The sequence below is a fragment of the Thecamonas trahens genome (genome assembly GCF_000142905.1).
Source record: "Thecamonas trahens ATCC 50062 unplaced genomic scaffold supercont1.47, whole genome shotgun sequence".
NCBI classification, from domain to species: domain Eukaryota; order Apusomonadida; family Apusomonadidae; genus Thecamonas; species Thecamonas trahens.
Genome location: NW_013657633.1, coordinates 286,982 through 307,816, shown reverse-complemented (window position 1 = coordinate 307,816; position 20,835 = coordinate 286,982). Strand labels below are relative to the sequence as shown.

At 65.4% G+C, this 20,835-nt stretch overlaps 6 protein-coding genes across 6 annotated transcripts in view; 3 read left to right on the top strand and 3 right to left on the bottom strand.

Annotated features, from left to right (window-relative positions):
- Nucleotides 1-367: 367 nt before the first annotated feature.
- AMSG_09315 (uncharacterized protein) lies at nucleotides 368-1,901 on the top strand (the record flags this gene model as incomplete). The annotated part of the gene is made up of 1 exon (XM_013899243.1): nucleotides 368-1,901. A coding segment is annotated over one exon (1,534 nt), but the record flags the coding sequence as incomplete, so codon positions are not given.
- Nucleotides 1,902-1,947: 46 nt separating this feature from the next.
- Nucleotides 1,948-3,195, bottom strand: AMSG_09314 (TBC1 domain family member 20; the record flags this gene model as incomplete). Its single annotated transcript, XM_013899242.1, has 1 exon — nucleotides 1,948-3,195. One exon carries the CDS (start codon nucleotides 3,193-3,195, stop codon nucleotides 1,948-1,950), a length of 1,248 nt encoding a protein of 415 aa, XP_013754696.1.
- Nucleotides 3,196-3,538: 343 nt separating this feature from the next.
- Nucleotides 3,539-6,086, top strand: AMSG_09313 (methylenetetrahydrofolate reductase). The gene is made up of 2 exons (XM_013899241.1): nucleotides 3,539-3,659; nucleotides 4,363-6,086. The coding sequence occupies exons 1-2, from the start codon at nucleotides 3,550-3,552 to the stop codon at nucleotides 6,047-6,049; spliced, it is 1,797 nt and encodes a 598-aa protein (XP_013754695.1). The 5' UTR covers nucleotides 3,539-3,549; the 3' UTR covers nucleotides 6,050-6,086.
- On the bottom strand, nucleotides 6,046-7,334 carry AMSG_09312 (uncharacterized protein). The gene is made up of 2 exons (XM_013899240.1): nucleotides 7,185-7,334; nucleotides 6,046-6,867 (listed from the first exon to the last, which is right to left on the bottom strand). Exons 1-2 carry the CDS (start codon nucleotides 7,314-7,316, stop codon nucleotides 6,109-6,111), a joined length of 891 nt encoding a protein of 296 aa, XP_013754694.1. The 5' UTR covers nucleotides 7,317-7,334; the 3' UTR covers nucleotides 6,046-6,108.
- A 644-nt stretch (nucleotides 7,335-7,978) lies between these two features.
- On the top strand, nucleotides 7,979-11,703 carry AMSG_09311 (uncharacterized protein). The gene has a single exon (XM_013899239.1). The coding sequence runs from the start codon at nucleotides 9,863-9,865 to the stop codon at nucleotides 11,498-11,500; it is 1,638 nt and encodes a 545-aa protein (XP_013754693.1). The 5' UTR covers nucleotides 7,979-9,862; the 3' UTR covers nucleotides 11,501-11,703.
- AMSG_09310 (uncharacterized protein) overlaps nucleotides 11,348-20,835 on the bottom strand; it is a 9,870-nt gene continuing 382 nt past the window's right edge. The window contains exon 2 of the mRNA XM_013899238.1: nucleotides 11,348-20,484. Coding sequence (XP_013754692.1) covers nucleotides 11,593-20,484 — 8,892 coding nt within the window. The 3' untranslated portion in view covers nucleotides 11,348-11,592. The remainder of the gene's footprint in view (nucleotides 20,485-20,835) is intronic.

Sequence of the window (20,835 nt, the reverse complement as noted above, 5' to 3'; positions counted from 1 at the left end):
TACCCTTCGCTGTATCGTCGTACCCCCCCCCCCCCCCCGTCCCATGACCTGGTGGCGGCTGGCGTCACGTCGGCGTCATGATCCCTCGCTGCCTTCATGTCGTCTCTTCTGACTGCTCCACCACATGGGTCTCGTCTCCTCGTAGCCATTGCCAGGCTCCGTCTCGAACACCCTTTTCAGTCCCCTCTCCTCCCTCCTCCCATCCCAGCCCATCCCCATCCCATCCCGTCCCATCCTGCATCCCTTGCTATATTCACAGGTGTGGCCTTTAATTGGATGCGCATGCACCCACCGTGACGCAATTTGCTCTCATACCCCACCCCCCCCCCCCCTTCCGGCCCACACTCATCCTCGCATCATGGCCGCAGAACGTCACGCTGCACGCCAAGAACGAACCGACACCCGTTCATCAAGCTGATGAAGACATTCAAAATCGTGTGGCGTGGATCGAGGATGAGACCAACATGAAGAAGTACGGCGTGGCCGAGTTTGGCGTGGCTGGTGATGCCATTCTCTGGCCGCAGCTCGTCCAAGTCCGCATCTCATCCACAGGCTGGAGTGTCCTCCGCTGTTACAACTGCGGTTTGGACATGTACGCAACAGCACCTGGAACCGGTGACGCTACAGTCGTCTTTAACGTCGCTGTTGCTCCCGAGGACATCGAGGCTGCCAAGGACTCGGCCGACTACTCGCCGGTCTTTGAGGTTGTCCTACCCATGCGCGCGAGCCTGGCTGCTGATACTGCGTCGAGCCCGGCTACTGTTGAGCAGGCGCGGTCTGTCGGCGAGGCAGAGATCCTCCGCCGCCTTGTCGAGCGGACCAACGCGCGGGTCGATGCCGAGGAGGCTGCCATGCGCGACCGCATCGCCAAGTACAAGGCCCAGCAGGAGGCCGCCTTTGACACCTTTGTCTCGCGCGCACACACCGACCGCGCTGTTCTGTGGAACCGGATGTGTGGCCTGTACTCTGTCGACAACGAGCTGGTCAACACCGACCGCGTCCACACCTCGGGCGCCGCTGCCCTCGCCACCTCGCCCCACATTGCCGATGCCCATCTCCCGTCGTCCGTCTCGTCGTCGTCGGGTGGTAGCATGATCACCGCCATCGTCCCGGCTGCCTCGTCGCCGCAGCGGGACACGTCATACACCTCGGCATCACCGCGCTTCGGCTCGGCGTCGTCGCTGGGCAGGAGTGGCCCGGCCGCGTCGCCGGCACACGACCAGCCGCGTGCCGCCGACTCTCCAAAGCTCAGGTCGCCCCAGAAGAAGCATCGCCCGTCGCCGGCACACGAGCGCGTCGAAAGCGCTCGCCCACCGGTTGCATCGCCCTCCCGCCGCGTTCCTGCAGCGGGCGACAACGCTGAGGTCGACGTCTTTGACAACGACGATGACTTTTACGGAGGCACCGTCTTTGCTTTCGAAGAGGACGACGACATCCTCGGCGGCCATGGCGCGTCGGCCGGCTCCACATCGGGCGGTGAGCTGTACATTGGCCGCCAGCCCGATGCCGACGCCACCCTGTACTCTGACGACGATGACGATGACGACGACGACAACAACAATGGCGGAGCGCTTGGACGCAACGCCCGCTTCGATGCCGGCGTCCGCGCCACCTCGTTGTCTCCGGCCGCAGCCGACTCGCTGCTCGGCACTTCGGTCCCGATCTCCATCCCCGGTGTCAACGCCTCGCGCTGGCACCATGCGCCCGGCGGCGAGCCTGAGGTCATCGGCTCGGTTCCCGGCGAGGCGACGTCGCTGGCGGCGCTCGGCACAGCCGACGTCCCCATTGCCGGCTCGCTCCACGATGCCTACTTGGAAGCGTTTGCATCGGGCGCCCTCGACACCGCGTCTTCGCTCAACCCGGGCCGCCCGCCGGTCTCGGTCGCGCGCTCGCTCATTTAGCTCGCCACAGAACAAACACACAACGAGCGACCGGCCGCGCACATCACTACTCTGACTGCAGGAACCACGAAGCGACGATCGCAGCAATCGTGGTGAGGCCGACAACGACCATGGCGGCACGGGTCCCACTCGCCGGGCGCATCGCTCGCAGCGGCGGCGGCATTTCCGCCTGCAGCGCGCCGAGCTCGGTGAGGTGGGCTGGCGGCGAGCCGGCCCAACGCTCGGGCCACGCTGTAAAAGCATGCGGAAAGGTATCGGTGTCGGCGAGGAGCTCGCGCGGCGGGAAAGCGTGGGCCAGCTGGAGTGCACGGAGGATGACGCCGTCGACGCTTGCCTGCGACAGCCGGCCGTCGGCGAGCAGGTGTGAGAGCCTGTGATGGAGCGAGGCCATGTCGTCACCGAGCGCCATCAGCTCGTCCTCAGCGTCGATGACGAGCGTGGCCGCCAGGTAGAGGACAAACGCCGGGTGAGTGGCAAAGCACGCGTCCCAGAGGCGGAAGACTACCTCCGAGTCGTCGATGTTGTGTGCAAAGAGCGAGAGCAGCCACGGCATGCAGAAGACTGCCGGTACACCGGCGTTGGTGAGGTAGGCGTGTAGGGCCGGAGCAGCAGCGCCCACGAGCTCCATCACCTTGTCCATGGCGGCGAGCGTAACCTCGAGACCCTGTGTGCAGTACGGCGCGAGCCGCGCCGAGAGCAGGGCGACCATGGCGGCGCACGCCGGCGTCATGCCCGTCATGGTACTCTTGCGCGTCTCTGGCAGGCCGACAACAAGCCCGGCGCCCACATCGTGCAGGCCCTGGTAGTAGTACACCTTGTCCTCGCCAAGCGCAGCGATGGCAGTCAACAGGACGTCCGTCAACGCCGCCCGCTTCGACTCGCGCTCGTGATCTCCGAGCACCCGCCCGTTTGCCTCCCACAAGCACCGCGCCACGTCCTTGGCCACCTGCTGCTCGTCGCGGAGCTCTGCCCCGATCCCGATGCCCGCGCCGACTCCTCTCCGTGCAGCAGCCGCCGTCTGCGCCGCCACCTCGCTCGAGTGGACATACGTTGAGAGAAGAATAGGCCAAGCACGGAGCCTGATGGCCGACGTTGTGAGGCCTCCTGACAACGCCGCATGCCGCAGCCGCCACAATCCGTCGGTCACCCTTCTCGGCAGCCGCTCAGCGGCGTCAGGCGTGAGGAGGGCTTTGGGCAGCTCCCGGAGCGGGCCTTCAATCTCTTCAATAATCTCCTGCACGTGCTTCCACCGAGCAGAACTGGTATACCCAACCTTTCGCGGCGACCCTTCCATCCTGTGGTGCAGGTGAGTGCGGTGACGAAGGGGGGAACGTGTGAGTCGGGTGTCCCACAGCTGCCGTCGGCAACAGCCACCGACCACCGCCACCCGACCACCCAACCACCGCCACCCAACCACCGCCACCCAACCACCGCCACCCAACCACCGCCACCCAACCACCACCACCGCCACCGCCACCACCCAACCACCGCCACCCGACCACCGCCACCCAACCACCCCACCACCACCGCCACCCAACCACCGCCACCCGACCACCGCCACCCAACCACCGCCACCCGACGACCGCCACCCAACCACCCCACCACCACCGCCACCGCCACCGCGACACACTTGACGCAGAGGGCGAGGATGAAGATCATCGAGAAGATCCGTGCCAAGGAAGAGGCCAATGAGAAGTACTTCTCACTTGAGTTCTTCCCTCCCCGCACTGATGCTGGTTGTGCCAACCTACTCGCACGGTACGTACCCCCCTCCTCCTCCTCCTCCTCCTCCTCCTCCTCCCCCCTCTCTGCCACAACGGTTTTTGGATGTGTCAAACCACGTTCATCCCGCGTCCTCCCCCCCCCCTTCCCCCTTCCCCTTCCCCTTCCCCTTTCTAGCCACCTACCAACTAGTTGAGCCGTGTTCTGTAGGCCAAACACGAGTATGGCATGCATCCTTTGAAGAGGTACCCGGTAGTGATGTTTGGTGCTCTAGATGGTGGTGCTATTGCTGGCAGAGCGCTGGGAAGGCGAGGTCGGCTGTGCGGCTTCGGCTTGCGCCATCCTCATTCGTCGACGTGGCGAGTTCTTGGCGCGCCGACCCCAAGCACAACCCATATACCTCATGTGAGCCTTCCTCACCATACTCAAACTCGGCAACCATACTTACTCTTGCACTTTGCTTCGTCTCCCGTCCTCTCGTGGTTGGTACGCGACCTGTGGGCGGCCGTCAACTCGACGCCACGACTCGGCGTGGTGGCCGTGGCCGTGGCGGTGCTGGTTGTGCTGGTGGTGGACTTCGTGAACGGTTCGAATCCTTCGAAATGGACGCTCGCTCCTCGATGACCCCTTGATGGTGCTTGCTACACCATGGACCCTCGGACGCCCGCCCCCTCGACAAACGCTCGCGCGCCCGCCACACCATGGACCCTCGGACCCTCGCCCCCTGATGGAGAAACAGGCTGCAGCGGATGTCGCAGCTTGGCCCGCTGTTCTTGGACATCACATGGGGCGCAGGTGGCAAGACTGCGCAGCGGACGCAGGTCATCGCCCAGGGCGCCCAGTCGTACGTAGGCGTGGAGACGATGATGCATCTGACATGCACCAACCAGTCGGTTGAGTCGGTCAAGGAGGCGCTGAAGGAGGCGCGCAAGGCCGGGATCCAGAACATTCTCGCGCTGCGCGGAGACCCGGCTGACGGGAGCGAGGAGTGGACGGCGGCAGACACACAGCTGCGGTACGCAGCCGACCTGGTGCGGCTCATCCGCGAGGAGCACGGCGACTACTTTGGCATTGCCGTCGCCGGCTACCCGTCGGGCCACCCCGAGGCCGAGTCGTACGAGGCCGATCTGGACAACCTCAAGGCCAAGGTCGACGCTGGTGCCGACTTTGTGGTGACGCAGCTCTTCTTTGACGCCGCCATCTTTCTCAAGTTCCGCGACGACTGTGTCGCCCGCGGCATCAACGTGCCCATCGTTCCGGGCCTCTTGCCCATCCAGTCGTACGCCTCGCTGCGGCACCTCTCCAAGATGGCATCCACGCCCATCCCGGTCGAGATCACCGAAGCCGTCGAGGCGGTGAAGAACGACGACCGCGCTGTCCGTGACTTTGGCGTGACCAAGGCAGTCGAAATGATCCAGGAGCTGTGGGCCGGCGGCGTGTCGGGCGTCCACTTTTACACCCTCAACCGTGAGGTCGCCACCTCGCAGATTGTCGAGGCCCTCGAGCTTGTCTGCCCGCCGCCGCGCGAGCTGCCGTGGAAGTGCATCAACACTGTGCCGAAGCGCGCCGTCGAGGACGTGCGGCCCATCTTCTGGTCGAACCGGCCCGAATCGTACCTGCTGCGGACGTCCGAGTGGGACGACTTTCCCAACGGGCGGTGGGGCGACTCCTCGTCGCCTGCCTTTGGCGAGATCTCCGACTACCACCTCTTCCACCTCGAGCCTGCCTTCAAGGTCGACGAGCACCGCGCCATGTGGGGCGAGGCGCCCAAGACCATCGCCGACCTCGCTGCCGTCTTTGTCGCCTTTTGCGAGGGCCGCATCCGTGCCCTGCCGTGGATCTCGGACGCGCTCGCCGACGAGACCACCGTCATTGCTGACGACCTCATTGCCCTCAACCGCGCCGGCGTCTTTACCATCAACTCGCAGCCGGCTGTTAACGGCCTCTCGTCCGACGACCCCGTCCACGGCTGGGGCGGCTCGGGCGGATATGTCTACCAGAAGGCCTACATTGAGGCATTTGTCTCGCCCACCGTCCTCGCCGCCCTCGAGGCCCTCATGCCCAAGTACCCGACGCTCCAGTACCATGCCCTCAACGCCGCCTCGGACGACCTGCACACCAACGTCAAGACCCAGGGCGCCGTCGCCGTCACATGGGGCGTCTTCCCGGCCAAGGAGATCATCCAGCCGACCGTCGTCGACGTCGACGCCTTCTACCAGTGGAAGGATGAGGCCTTTAAGCTCTGGCTCTCGCGCTGGAAGCGCCTCTACGCCGATGGCTCGCCCTCGGCCGCTCTCATCCAGTCGGTCCACGACAACTACTACCTCATCAACATTGTCGACAACGACTACGTCAACGGCGACATCTTTGCCGTCTTCCGCGAGCTTCTCACTCCAGACGCGCTCGCTGCTGCACCGTCCAGCTAAGCTGCATCTGATCGTGTAAACACAGCCGCTCTTGCCACGCCATGGTTTTTACGCTCTTCTCAGAGGACAAACGTCTTGCGCGAGTTGTGCAGATCCTTCTTCCACACCCACTCGTACTCGCCGTGCTTGGTGTCAAACGTGCCATCCTGCAGCCACCGGAGCTTGAGTGTGAAGCGCGGGCCGAGCTCCTGCATGCGGACCTTCTTGCCAGACTCAAAGATGTACCGATGGTGGCGGAAGAAGATAAAGTCGCGCTGGTTGTGGAAGGTCACCACCCGGCGGCCGTGGAACTCGGGCGCCGTGGGCAGAAGCGATCCGAGCAAGCGGCCGACGGTCATGCCGAGCCGGGTGGTAAAGTTGTTGAGAATCATCTCGGGCTTGTGCTTGGTGAGCTTGCCGTGGCCCGGGATGTGCTTGGTGTGCGTAAACGAGGTGAGCTTAAAGTACGCCGTCGGGCCCTCGGGCAGGTGAATGACGTAAATCCCGGAAAGCTTCTTGGCGTGCTCCTGCATAATGATGAGGTTGGTGTACCCGCGGTTCGATGCGTGCTGCACCATCTCCTTGATCCGATAGTTGCGGCGGGAGACAAACCGAGTCCGCGGGAAGACCTCCATGATGTTTCTCACCATCGGCAGAATGCTCCTGGACGGGTTAGGCGAGGTGGTAAACAGCAGCCGAGCCTCTTTTTCTCCACGAAAGTGTGCTGCAAACGCATCAAAGTTCACATCGTCCATCACCTCTTCATCGTCCTCCTTCACCGTCGTCTCATCCTTTGGCCTCATGCTCTCCAGCGTCCGCGGCATCTTCTTTGGCGGCGCCTACCCGCCCTCACCGTCCCCACCCACACCACAACAGCACCAGCCACATTCCCATGCCCACACCAAACCCATGCCCATGAGTATACCCCTACACTACTCCCTCTTCCACAGTCCCTTCTCCATCCACCAATCCCTACCGCCATCCCCCCGCCACCCCCCCCTTTCGCTTAGCAATGATGGGGGAAGAGCCAAAGATGGATGAGCTCTCGGCCAGAAGACGGGAGCAACGACGACGACCAATGTCGTCATCATCCTCATTCTCATTCTCATCATCGTCATTCATAATGCGCACACGAGACCACTTTCATATTACGTACAGCATCGCCAAGTGCATCCGCTTCGGCCTTTCTCTTCCGCCGTCCCTCGCGCTGTGCCTTCTTCTTCTCCTTCTTGAGTCGCTGGAAAACAGCAGACCGCTTGTGCTTATTCTTGATATCGTGGGGATCCATGGCTCTGCCGGTCGTCCCGTGACAAGTGGCTCGTCCTCCCGATTCCTAGCCGACGACCACAGCTCCACCACGCCAACCGCGACCGCACCCTCGTCGAGATAGACGCTGCCCTCACCACCGCCACCATCATCACCCCCGACGGCACACGTGTCCACGAGCGTGTCGCTGCCGCTCTCACCGCCCCGTCTGCCGTCGCCACCACCGCCAACTACGCCTCGTGGGCTCACGCCTCGCCTGCCCGCCGCGCACAGATTGCGTCCGCAGGCATCACCGCCCATCGCGCTGTCGCCGCCATCGACGGCGCCCTGTGCATGACCCGCGTCGTCGCTGCCCAGCTCTCTGCAAAGCTGCCCTCGTCCGTCGACTCGCTCGCCACCGCCTCGGCCTCGACCAACGCCGACCTCATCGCCTCTATCGATGCGCTTCTGGCCGAAACCGCCAGCTGAACAAAAAAAATATTACCACCCCCCACCCCCCCAACCCCCGCACCTCACGTGCAGATCACTTCACTCCTCCGCTCCGCCACCATCAATACCCATCTCATCACCTGATTTTCAACGGCATACTTTTTGCGCCTTTGCCATATTTTTTGTTCTATAGCACCGATTCACGCGCACCCAAAGCAGCCAACCCCACGCAGCGCACAAGTCGAGCACCGGACACACGCAGCATAGCCACCCCACTCTCCCCCACCACCGTCCACCCTCCTCACCCACCTTCCACCCCACCAACCCTACACCTCCTCTCCACACCCATACCCTCATCACTCAATCACTCTCCCCTCTCAACCCCACATACTTCCCCCCCCCTCCTCCTCCTCCTCCTCCACACACGCCACCCTCTCCGGTCTGAGCAACAACTACGTTCATTGCCTTGCTGTCATCCAGGTCCTGTTACTAGCGAAAAACGCGCGGGGGCATCGAGTGAGAAGAAAAAAAAGCTATTTCGCCGCCATCCCATCCATCCTTCTCCTTGCGCACGTTGGACAGGCGTACAAAGGGGATAGCTCGTTGGCTTACCGAAGGCTACAGCTTATAGCTTGGTAAGATGGAGAACAAGAAGCTCGAGTACCCGCCAGGACCGCGGCGTGCTTGTGATGTTTGCAAGTCGAACAAGCGCAAGTGCGACTTTACCCTCCCGTGCTCGCGCTGTCTTCGCACCAAGCGGACTTGCACGTATAACTTGCCCTTTGGTCGCAAGGCTAATCAAGCTGCCAAGAAGCAGCGTCACTCCAGCTCCACCACCACTGGCAAAACCAGCTCCAACAAGAACAAGAACAGGAACATGAACAACACCATCAACTCGGTGCCAAGCATCAGAAACTCGCCCAGCATCAACCACCTCAATCATCACTCCTCCTCCTCCTTGGCTGCAACAGAGATGCTCTCCTCTTCCATCGCCACTCGTGGTCATCATCGTGTCCATCATCACCCCCACAACTTGTCCTCGCCCTCGGCCGCCGCTTACTCGGCCGTACCCTACTCGGCCGTCGCCTACTCGTCGTCGTCGGCGACGACATCACCCACAGACCCCTCTCCGCCATACATCGCCCGCCATCACCACCATGCCCACCCAACGTCGGCGCCTTCGGTTTCCTCGGCTACCTCGGAGTCCTCCACCTCGGGCCCAACGCCATCGGCTTCCTCGGCTGCCCGCTCCGCCTACCATCCCGCCACCTCTAGCGGCCACCGCGCGAGCGTCTCCTACCGCGACGTGCCCATGCCGTCCATTCCCGACCTCGGCGTCTCCATGCAGTACTTCTACCCGCCGTCCTCGGCGCCCACCAACTTTGCTGCCGTCCCGCACTCGGCACCTGCTGCCTTGCTCAATGCCCAAAACTCGCTCGACGACCTCACCATGAATGCCTTAATCTTCCCGGCATCGTCCACGCTCATGTCCTCTCGCTCGCAGCCGCACCTGTTGTCGTCGGCGACATCTGCCGACGCCATGCCCTCGTCGACGCCGGCATCGGCCTCCTCGAACTCGCTCCTCGCCTCACGCGCCTTGCCGTCGACGCTGTGCCCCCTCGACGTTACCCCGTCGGCCATGCTCGACTACGTCCCGCCCTCGCCCGATTCAACCATCAAGTCACTCCTCAACATGAACTTCGGTGATGCCCTCAACTCGCCGCCCTCCTCGGCAGGCTCGGCACAGCACGATGCCCTGCCCGACATCCTCCTCCCCTCCACGCTTCCGGTCTGCCCCGGTCCCTCACCTCAGCCAGGCCCTGTCCTCTCGCTCTCGCCGCATACTTCGACCTCGGCCTCCTCCACTCCCGACGACCCGACTTCGCCCATGTCGCCCATCGTTCCGGGCGCCAAGCGCGCCCGCAGCGACGATGACGGCAACAGCGGCAGCACTTGTGGCCCTGCCGCAACCGCCAACCCCAACAGTACCGGTGTGCCCGAGAGGGCCGGCGCGACAACGCTCGCTACCTATGGCCCGCCCGTCAAGCGCGCTCGCGGCCTCGATCCGCGCGCTCGCCCCCTCGCTACGGCCTCCACACCAACCCAATCCTCGACTTTTCGCAGCTCGACGCGTCGCTGATGCGCACCGGAATTGACATTTTCTTCAACTTTATCAACATGTTCATCTCCCACATCCCGTCGCGTGACCCGTTCGACGCCGCCATCAACGGCCTCCTCTCTGGCACCATAGACTTCCACTCGCTCTCGCCCGTTCTCCGCGGTCAGCTACTTGGCATCGTTGCCATCGGCGTCTCCTCGCTCGCACCCAACCTCGCAGACCGCCTCATCGAGCAGACCCGCCCTCTCATTGGCCAGCTCTACGACGTCGAGACCCAGGAAGTCGCCGGCTTCCACATGCTCCTCTACATCTTCTTTGTTGGCCGGACCAACGTCCGCGCTTCATACCACCTCCGCGCCGCAGACACCCTCCTCACCAAGCTCCGCAACCGCGCTCGTGCCTCGTGTCTCCTCCTGGCCGCCCCGGACCAGGTCGCCCCGCAGGCCTTCTCCCAGCCGCCGCCCTCAGGAGAGGAAGTGTGGACGCCATCGACTCGCTCCATCTTCTACCGCGTCTACGCCCACTACGAGCTCCCGCTCATCGCCGCAACACGCGACTTTCCGCTCCCGCTCGATCCGGCCGACGACTTTACCGACGACGACATCCGCACCGCATGCCTACCGCACAACCACACAGGCCCGCTACCGTCCTACATTCCGCTCAATGCCGCCGTCGTCTCAAAACTCGTCGCCCCCGTCCGCAACGCCGTCCTCGCCGCCGCAGAAGCAAGCATCGCCCGCCCGCCACAGCTCCCGCGTCTCGACGCCATCCTCATGCTCATCTGCCAGTACCTCGTCGACCCGTCCATCACCGTCCTCGACTCGTGGACCCGCGACCAGGGCATCGACTCGCTGCAGCGCTGCCTCATGACCATGCTCGCAACATGCTCCCGCTCCGCCGTCGCTCGGCCGTCCGACCCCTCGCCCGAGCAGACTGCCCGCGATGAAGCCACCCGCTCGCGTCTCACTGCCGCAGCCCTCCGCATGGTCCGCATCCAGCGCCTTGCTGTCGAAGACGCACGTACCCTCCCACCCGAGCAGACCGCCTATGGTGCCTTTACGGCCCTCAAGGTCGCCGTCGCAGCCGTGTGCGTCATCATGTGCACCTACATCTCGGGCGAGCTCAAGCTCTCGCACACGGTCGCCTCGGCCGCCCTCGAGCTCCTCCTCCTCACAGACCCGTCGGCCTTCCAGATGGCGCCCTACGCCTTCCTCTTCCCGCTCTCCGCCGCCGCCTTCATCCTCCAGGTCACCGGCGACAAGGCCCGCCGCGCGTCATGCATCCGCCTCATCACGGAGTACTCGCCGCCCTCAAACCTCAACGTTGGCGTCCTCCCTGCTCTCCGAGTGGTCTTTGCCGCAATCCTGGAGGCCGAGAACGAGCCCGCCCAGGACAACCCGCCCGTCGTCACCCTGCCGCGCTGTGTCTCTTCAGCCTCCCGCGTCCCCTCCATCCCAGATCCCACCCCGCCGGCTGGCCCCGCCGCGCCTCAGCAGCGACCCGTCCACCGCCACCGCCGCCCGCCCGCCCCAGAGCTCGACAAGCTCTCTTCCTCGATGAACACCTCGTTCATCGACACCCTCCGCGCAGCAGGCCCGCCACGCCACGCCTCTCACTCTCACTCGACCGCCGCGCCTTCGTCTATCTGGAACCAATGACCCGCGCAGCCATCCGCAGCATCACGTACGAGTCGTCCTCGTCAACGTCACAATCAGAGCATCTAAACACACGTGTTAATCGTCCCCTTGCTCTACGACCCGAGCTCCTTCTTCCGCGCAGCCATTCGCCGCTGCCAGATCTTCTTGCGCTTCCGCTCAAGCTCCTCCTCCCGCGCCGCCTTGGCCTTTGCCCGCAGCCGCTCCTCCTCGCGCTTGATCGCCTCGCGATTGGCCCGCGCCTCGGACTCGTGCGCCTCCCGCGCCCGCCGCCGCCCGTCGCTCAGCTTGCTCCGCATGCTCCGCGTCAGCTCGCGCCGCGCAGCCCGCTCGGCCTCGCGCCCAGCCCGCACACGCGCCCGCATCTCTGCGTCGTCCACAGTCTCCAACCGCTCCTCCTCGGTCAGCCCGTAACCTGTCACGCCCATGCCGTCGCGATACACCGTACGAGGCAGCCGCTCAGACCGCACCTCCTCGTAAACGCGCGCACCGGCACGCGGCGAGCTCGAGCTGCCCACGCCGACCCATCGCTTCTCGCGCGCACGCAGCGCACGCGCCTTGGCCACCATCCGCGCCCGCGACAGCGCAGGCGCACGCGGCGAAAGCCTTTCCGCACCAGGCGACGCCTTGGCCCGCACGTAGCGAAGCCGCCGCGTCCGCGGCGATGCCCCAACCCGGCTCTGCCGCTTCGTCTTGCCGCTTTCGCCGTCGCGGCTTGCCACCGGTGATGGCGAGAGCGCTGCGTAGTGCGCCAGCCGTGCCGCAAAGAACGCCTGACGCGCCGCACGCGCCCGCTTGCGCGCCGCTGCCCGCGCCTGCGCACGCGCAGACTCGCGCGCACGCAGCCCCACAAGCGCCTCGTGGGAAAGTGTCATCGCGTGCGTCACTGCGTTCGACAGCCGCTTGCTCGCCACCACCACCTTGTGCTTGTGCTCCTGTCCAGAGCTCTCACTCGGTGTCTCGCGGGCAATGCTTTCCAGCGACCGCGTCGCGTCCGCAAGCTCGTGGGCAGACTGCACCAGCTCCACCTTTTTTCCAGCAATCTTGTCCGCCGTCGCGGGAGCCATCGGCACCTCGAGCGCCTGCAGCCGCGCCACAAGCTCCGCCACGCATCCGGAGAGCCCGCTCGCACATGCCGTCGCTTGATGCAGGTTGCTGGCAGAGAGTCCAGACAACGCGCCCTGCTCGCACATCTCCGCCTGTGCCTCGATTGACGAAAGCGCCACGTCCTCGCTTGCAGACTTGAGCTGACTATCCAACAGCGCGAGCACTGCGCGTTGTGCCTGTCCGAGCTGCGACGCCACAGCCTGGACCTTCTTCGAGCTTGGCAGCGCGTGCGAGCCGGCCGCTAACTGCGCAGCCGCAGTCGCCGCCGCCAGTCGCGTCCGCGCCTTGCGCAACGCCCCGTCATCGATCATGCTCACTCGCTCGCTGGCGTCCAGCGCGGCACTGCTTGCGGCCACTTCGGTCGCTGCCGCCACGCTCACCGCAGTCAGCGCCTCGTTAGTCCGATCCGCAGCCCGGAGAAGTCGCTCCAGGCTCAGCGGCCGCCGCTGCCCGCCGGCGTTCATCTCGGCTGCCACCTGGTGCTTGGCCGCCTTGACCCGCGCTACAGCGCCGGCCATTTGCCGCGCCACAACCGCAGCGCCCACGGTCCGCGCAACCACCGCGCCAGCATGCTCCAGTGCCGCAGCTACCCGTGACTGCGCCTCGGCTGCATCGCCATCGCCCGCAACCCCGCTCCGCAGCGTCGATGCAGTCTCCAGGAGCGCCGCGCTCGCCGCAGACGACACCGCGCCCGAGTTGGCCACGCACTCGAGCGCCGTAGCGTAGGCGCCCACAGCCACACCGGCCTCCTCACTCTCGCAAGCCACCGCGTCGAGCGCATCCTGCTCCAGCCGCGTGCAGCGGAGCAGCGCATCCAGAAGCGTCGACTCGCTTCTGTCGGAAGCCACCATCTCATTCCGCACGCTGCGCGTCGCTTCGCGGACCTCGGACAGCGCGAGAAAGACCTTGGCTTGCTCCGGCCGCTGCATGCCCTTGACTCCAGGTCGCGATGGCTGTCCAGGTTGCGCCGCGCCCGCCGCCACGCTCGCGCTCACCTCGCTCACAGCCTGACGGAGTGCCGCCACCGCCGCCGCCGTGTCCTCGGCGGCCTCACGCGGCGCGTGCGTCTCGGCAAACGCTGTCAGCGCCTGGCACGACTCGCTCAAGCTGCGCACCTGCGCCTCCACCACATCCATCCCGCGCCACTCGGCCTCGACCACGCGCTCGGTCCGCGACACAGCCTCGGCAACAATGCTCTCCAGCTGACTTCCGATCTCCTCCACGCGCGCCGCGTCTAGCCGCCGCCCGATCTCGCCGACCGCGGCCTCCACCGCACCGCGAACCTCGCGCCACCCGGCCGCCTCGACACGCGCCACCAGCTCGCCGCCGTCGGCATCGCGCGCAGCAGCGCGGACTCGCACAACTTGCGCAGAGAGCTCCCCGCTCCCACCTGCGCCTTCAGACTCGAGCGCATCCACCACCCGAGCCACCTCCTCCAGCCCGCTCTCAACCGCCTCGAGCAAGCCCGCTGTATCGCTCGACGTCGTCTCTGCATCGCCTGCCGCAGCAAGGGCGCCCTGGACTTGCGAGCACGCTGCAGAGACCTCAAAGGCCAGTGCTTCTGCTGACGTCGCAGACGCACCGTCTGACCGCAGCAAGCTCACCGCGCGGTGGACCGAAGCGTCAAGCCCGCCCACCGCGCTCCGCATTTCCGACGGCGCCAGTGAGCCCAACCGGAGCGCAGACGCCACAAGCTCCGACTGCGCCTGCAGCTCGGCCGCCAGTGCTCGTCCGACATCGGTCTCGGGCAGGAGCTTGCCAAGCTGAACTGAGAGCTCCTCGGCCTCGTCGGCCGCCACGCCCGCGTGCTTCGGGTTCGCTCCCAGCTCGCCGGACACAGCCAGCGCACTCATCGCCTCCATCCGGTCTTGCATGTGCCAGAGCGACGACGACGACGACGAAACGTGGCCAAACGGCGAGAAAACCGCCACAGCCTGTACAAACGCGCCATCCAGTGCCCGCAGTGCCGCGTCTACCTCGGTTCGTGCTCCACCGGTCTGCAGCGAGCCCTCCAGTGCAGCTTCGGCAGCCTCCAGCCCGCATAGCGCGTCGGCAAAGTCATCGCCTTGCCGCGGTGCGGCGTCGGCCAGCCGCATGGCCATGCCCTGCACCGCGCGCTTCAGCTTCTCGCCCATCACATACTCCAGCGGCCCATCAGCTGCCTCGAGCGCCTCGCGCCCGGCTGCGTACCCGGCCTCGAGCTGCGAGACTGAGAGCAGCCGCACTGCCGCCATTCGGTCGGCCACCGCGGCGTCAAACACGTTAATGGCGTCCTCTGAGCTCGGCGCCTCGCGCAGTGCAGCGTATGCCTCGTTCAGCTCCGCAGCCGACGACCCGGCCGAGAACGGTCCCAGCGTCTCCATGATAGCCTCGGCCTCCTGTAGTGACGCCGCGCTCCCGCGGTTGCCGGACCCCGTGTGCCACACCTCCTCCACAGCGTGGAGCGGAAGCGGTGCAGCCACCAGCTTGTCCAGCGCCATGTGCACCAGCTGCGAAAGATGGCCAAGCGCAGCATCCACCCGCGGCCGCGGCTGCACGTCCGGCACCGCCCGCAGCACCACCATGCCGTACTCGGTTTGGAACTGCGCCAGCGCGTCGTCGAGCGGTGATACAAGGAGCGAGTCCGCATCGCGTGCAGAGAGAAAGCCCTCCAGCAGGAGCACCACTTTGGTCGCCAGCCCATCCAACGACACGCTCACCAGCGACGGCACCGTCGCCGCGCCCGCACGCACCTGCTCCCACATCGCAGGCAGGGCCGAGAGCTCGGCCGACGAGCCTTCGGGCTCACCGACTCGCCGCCCTGGGCGTGCCTCAAACAGCGCCCGCAACAGCGCCGCACGCAAGTGGCGGAACTCGCGCCACACTCGCGACTCGCGACCCGAGAGCGAGCCGCCACCGGCGACCAGCGCTCCAAGCGCAGCGTTGATCTTTCGCATCGCCTTGAGAACGCTGTCTGGCCGGAGGCCTGACTCCTCCATCGATCGCGCCAGCAGCCGCACTCCCAGTCGCATCCCAACCACAACATCCGGATCCGTCCAGGCGTGCTTGCCTGAACCCTTGGGCCCGAGCTGGCTCTGTGCGTGCATGACACACAGCGCTCGTGAGAGGAGCGCCATCAGCTCCTCCGCACTCATGCTGGTGTCACCAGGCCACCGCTGCATGTGCAGACCGGTCACGGCCTTGACCACAGAGTGCTCCAGCTGCTCCAGTGTCTCCAACACCATTTCGGCCTCAGACTTGCCGCTGCCTGGGCTGGCCGCTGCCGAAAACATGCGCAGCGCAACCGCTAGCTCACGCCGGACGGCGCTCGCAGCGCCAGCGTCCGACGTCGACAGTGCCTGCATCACTGACCGCACCGCCGACTCGATGCTGCCCACAACCTCGCCTGACGCTGGCACATGCGACATCTGCCCACCCGCCACAAACAGCCGTCCGGTCCCGTACTCTATGGTGGCGTACGCCTCGCCGAGCGGCATGCCGTGTGGGAGGTCACCGAGCGCTGTCAGTGCGCTTGCCACCGCCGCGTCGACCTGCGCAACTACCGAGTCCGAGACCGGGTTGCGGACAGCGGTCGACGCCAGAAGAACGCCGGCCTCGCGGACAGCGCAGTGTGCCGCGCTCGCATCTCCCGTCGAGAATCCGCTCGTTGCAGACGCCTCCAGGTGGTGCTCCAGCGAGGCAAGCGCAGCCACAAGCGTGCTCGACGCACGTGCCCGGTCCTGGATCGAGCTGCTCGAGCTGGTCAGCGTCGCCGTCAGCCGCGACGCCACGCCCGAGACCACTGGCGCGTCCATCGCGCCAGCGCGCATGGTGAGTGCGCCCTCGCGAACCGCAACCGCCAGCTCGCTGTGGCCCTCGTGGTGTCCGGCAGCAACCATGGCCAGCGCACGTCGGATCCGCTGGCTCCCTGTCCGTGCGTCGGCCCGTGATGACGACATAGCATCGGCGAGCGAGAGCGCAGCATGCAGTGCGTCAGCTGGGGCGCCGCCGTCGCCGGACCCACGGAGAAAGACCGAGAGAGCCCGATCCGGTGGCAGCGGACCTCCCGAGAGTGCCATAAACGCGGCCTGGACTTGGTCCTGGACAGCATCGAGCGCGAGCGCAGTCATGTTGACTGCATGTGGCACGTCTTCAGGCGCCGAGTGACTCAGCGCGTCCACCGCCGCGTCGAGCCGTGACGTAGAGGACTCTAGCTCCGCCAGCCGCTCAAACTCGGTACGACCCTGAGCTTGTGACTCAACAAGCGCAGAGACAATCGCAACGGTGTTGCGGACCTGCGCGGAGGCCTCAGTGACTTGGTCGATGCTCCACTGGCCGGCCATCAGCGCGCGGGCATTGGTGAGCGAGCTCAGTAGCTTCTCGGTCGACATGGCTTCCACCCTCGGCACGTCGTCGGCGCACACCATGGCCGCCTGCATCATCTTGGCGTCGAGTCGAGTCTTGGCCTTAGCTCGCGCCTCGACGTTTCCACTCTTCTCCGCTTGGGCAAGCTCTCGCACTGCTCCTTCAAGCACGCTTCCAACCTCCCGCGCTGCGTCGTTGCCCGAGACACGGGCAAGGTTGTCCAGCTGGCCGATGAGCGCACCTACAAGCGCGTCGGTGCTTGCGCCGTTGCTCGGCGATAGCCCAAAGTACCGGGCTCGCACCTCTTGCGGTGGTAGACCAAGCGTCATCTCCCGCTCGGCGGCCGCCACATGGCTCAGCCGATGAAGTTCAACAAGTTGTGCTGCTGCGTTCTCGACAAACGGCACGCCGGACTCGGCCGCCGCATCGGCCGCCGCCAACAGGCGGGTCATAGTAGCGCGCAGTGCGCTCGCAGCGTCAGATTGTGGGGAAAGCGAGCTTGCCAGCCCAAGCACCGCGTCGCGCAGTGTGAGGACGGCCTCGGGTGACGTCGTCCTGTCTGCCAGCAGGGCGCAGAGGAGCTCGCTGGTGGATTCGGGTGCGGCCTCGGTGTCGCTCGGCTTGCCGATGCACGCCTCGGCATCCTCCATTGCTGCTACCAGGCGGCCCAGCGCGTCGTGGAGGTCGCCCTCGCTCTCGCTCGGGCTCTCCCCGCTCAGGATGTGAGCGTAGGCCATGTCCACGTCAGCAAGAGCGTCGTCGAGCTGCTCCACCAGGTCGTCCGCCTCGCCAGCGAGCTCGTCCTGAGCAACCCGGACAGCCCGTCGGAGTCGGGCATCGAGCGGTGCATCATGCAGCTCGTCCGGTGTGGCGAGCGCAAGTCGTGCCGCAACGCGCGGGAAGACTCGTCCAGCGGCGTCCGGGGCACTCAGGTTGTTGCGGTAGTAGACGCCTCCAAAGGCGTCGACAATGTCCACCGCCTCGTTGACTTGCCCACGGAGGGTAGCGAGGAGCGCGGCTAGGCCATCGGAAGAAGCGGAGTCATCGAGCTCAGTAAGCGCGTCTTTCGTCGTCTCAATGACGTCGAGGGTAGCGCGTAGGTCTGCCGCGCCCTCGCACTCGCCTGCGAGTGCGAGTCGCGCCACAATGCCGCGCCCACTCTCCGCGAGGGCAGCTGCGTCACTGGCTGCAGCCTCGGCTGTCGGCTTGCGGAGCCGCCCGGCAGCGCGAAAGAATCTGACGTCGAGCTCCTGCGCTGCGGGCACAGCGCCGTCAAGTGCGAGGAGGCCGGCCTCAAACGCAACCTCGAGCTCGGGTGACTCGCCATCGGTATCGTCTTCTCCGATCTGCTCGGCGAGAGCTCCTGCCGCGTCGGCATAGCCTGCGCTCGCCAGCTTGCTGGCAAGCACGCGGGCAAGCTCGCGGCGACGGGCGGAAGGAGCAGAAGCAAAGGCATCAGGGGTGAGCTGAGGCTGAACAAGCGGTTCGACAGCCGCGAGCATGGCGGCTTCAAGCTCGGAGATCGAGGAAGTCGACAGCAGCGCATCAGCTGCAGCAGATTTGCCACGGGCCCGAAGCGCTTCGACCACCGTAGCCACGCCGTCAAACTCGAGAAGCTCTTCGACGCTTTGCTTGGGATCGGTGCTGACAACAGCGGCAAGAAAGTCATCATAGGCGGCGACGAGCTCGTCGTCAGTCGCCGGCTCGGTCTGGGGCTCACGCAGCGACTCGGTGCCGGTGTCGCTGTCGGCAGCATCGCCGTCGGCAGCATCGCTGTCGGTGTCACTCAAGGAGTGCTCTGCGGTGGGAGCCCCCTCGCTGGCGGGCTCAGGTAGGACGTCGTCGCTCGAGGCGGCTTGGGAAGTGGCTTGGCTAGCCGAGCCAACGTCGGAGAGCGGGCCGGACGCGTCGCAGATGGATAGCGCAGCAGCCGACTGGAAGGCGGCGGCAGCCGACGAGCGCAGCTCCATGGATGCGTCAGAAGCGTCAAGATCAGCCGACGCCGAGGCTGAGACCGAAGCCGAGTCGGCGGTGGCGGCGGTGGCGGCAAGGTGGGTGCGTGTTGCGTGGCCGCGCCAGGCCGCCTGAATGGTGACCGCAGCCAGAGTGGCAATCTCGGACCCTGTCCGCGCGCCCTGGTTGCGCATCTTGGTGGCGAGCTCTGCCGTGCCCTCAGAATCCTCGGAGAGGCAGTAGTCGAGCGGGGTTTTGAACTGGTCGTCAAGCGGGTTGACCTTTGCCGAGCCGCGGAGAAGAAGCAGCGCAACGGCCTTCTCGGAGCCGCGATACGCCGCCCAGTGCAGTGGGGTGCGCTTGCCGGCGTCGGCCACGTTGGTCTCGGCCTTTGCCGCGACGAGGCGCTTCATGGCATCGAGCTGTCCGGCAAAGGCGGCGCAGTGGAGTGCGGTGCCGCCGCCGGCGTCGCGAGCGTCGACGTCTGCGCCCGAGGCGACAAAGAGCTTGATGGTGCGGACGTCGCCGGACGCGCCCATAAAGTGGAGGACTGTACGCCCCTGGGGGTCGGCAACGTTGGGATCGGCGCCACCGTCAAGCAGGATCTTACAGGTCGGGTAGTGCTCATTGAGGGCAGCCTCTTGGAGAGCGGTGCGCCCGTCGACGTCGACAGCGTTGATGGATGCGTTGGCGGAGCAGAGGATCTCGCAGATCCGGGTACGGCCTGTGGCGGCGGCCCAGTGAAGCGGAGTGCACTGCTCGACGTTTGCCTTCGCCGGGTTGGCGCCGGCCTTGACGAGGACCGAGACGCAGGCGAGGTAACCCTCATAGGCGGCAAAGTGCAGCGGAGTGTTGCCTTGGTCGTTGGCCACATTGACAATGTCGGGGAACTTGCGGGCGAGCTTCTCAACAAGTGCCGAGTGGTTGTTGCCCACGGCCCAGTGAAGCGCAGTGTGGCCCTCGGCGTCGACCATGGCGGGGTCGGCGTCAGCCTCGAGGAGCCGCATCATGGTACGGACTTTGCCGCTGCCTGCAGCAATCATGAGCGAGGTCCGGTTCTTGGAGTCACGCTCGTTGACGTCTGCGCCGGCAGCAATGAGCAGCGGGATGATGTCCGAGTGCGCCTGGGAAGTGGCCCAGTGGAGGGCGGAGAAGCCCTCCTGGTCGGTCCGCGTCGGGTCTGTGCCGGCAGCTAGCAGGAGCTTGACTGCGTCGACGTTGCCGTGCATGGACGCCAGCATGAGCGGCGTGAAATCGACTGTGTCGGCGACCTCAAACTCAGCGCCAGCCTCGAGCATCCATTGTAGGACCTCGGGCTTGGACTGGACGCAGGCCCAGTGGAGCGGAGTGCGGCCACGGGCGTCGCGGCCGTTAATGTCGACGCTCGCCTCGGTCACCAGCTCGGTGATGTCGTCAAGATTGCCAGCAAAGGCGGCCCAGGCGAGGTCGAGCGCGCTCGACTCTTGCCCATCCCCACCCTCGGGCCGCTCGTTGATGTCAACATGGACGCCAAGCTGTAGAAAGTGTGTGCCCTTTTGAAAGAGCTTGACAGTGAGGAGTTTGCGGACGACTCGGCGGAGTTGCTGCAGTACAGCCGTCGCAGTCGGTTCATGACGCGGAGCAACCGCGGCATCAGCCATCGTCCATCGTGTCCAACAACGACCGCAACCCCCCCCCCATCATCATCGATTAATTCCGATTTCCGATTGACAACAACGCCAGCAGCGGCGACGAGTCGACATGGAGAGTGTTAGCGGCCAGCAGCAGCATCACGACCGCCATCATCATCGTCGCCATTGTCGTGTTGTTGTCATTGTTGTCGTTGGCATCATCATTGTCATCACCATTGTTGTTGTCGTCGTCGTTGATTTCGTCATCATTGCTGGGTGAGAGATGGCTGTGTGTGTGTGGGGGGGGGGGGGGGGGGGGGGGGG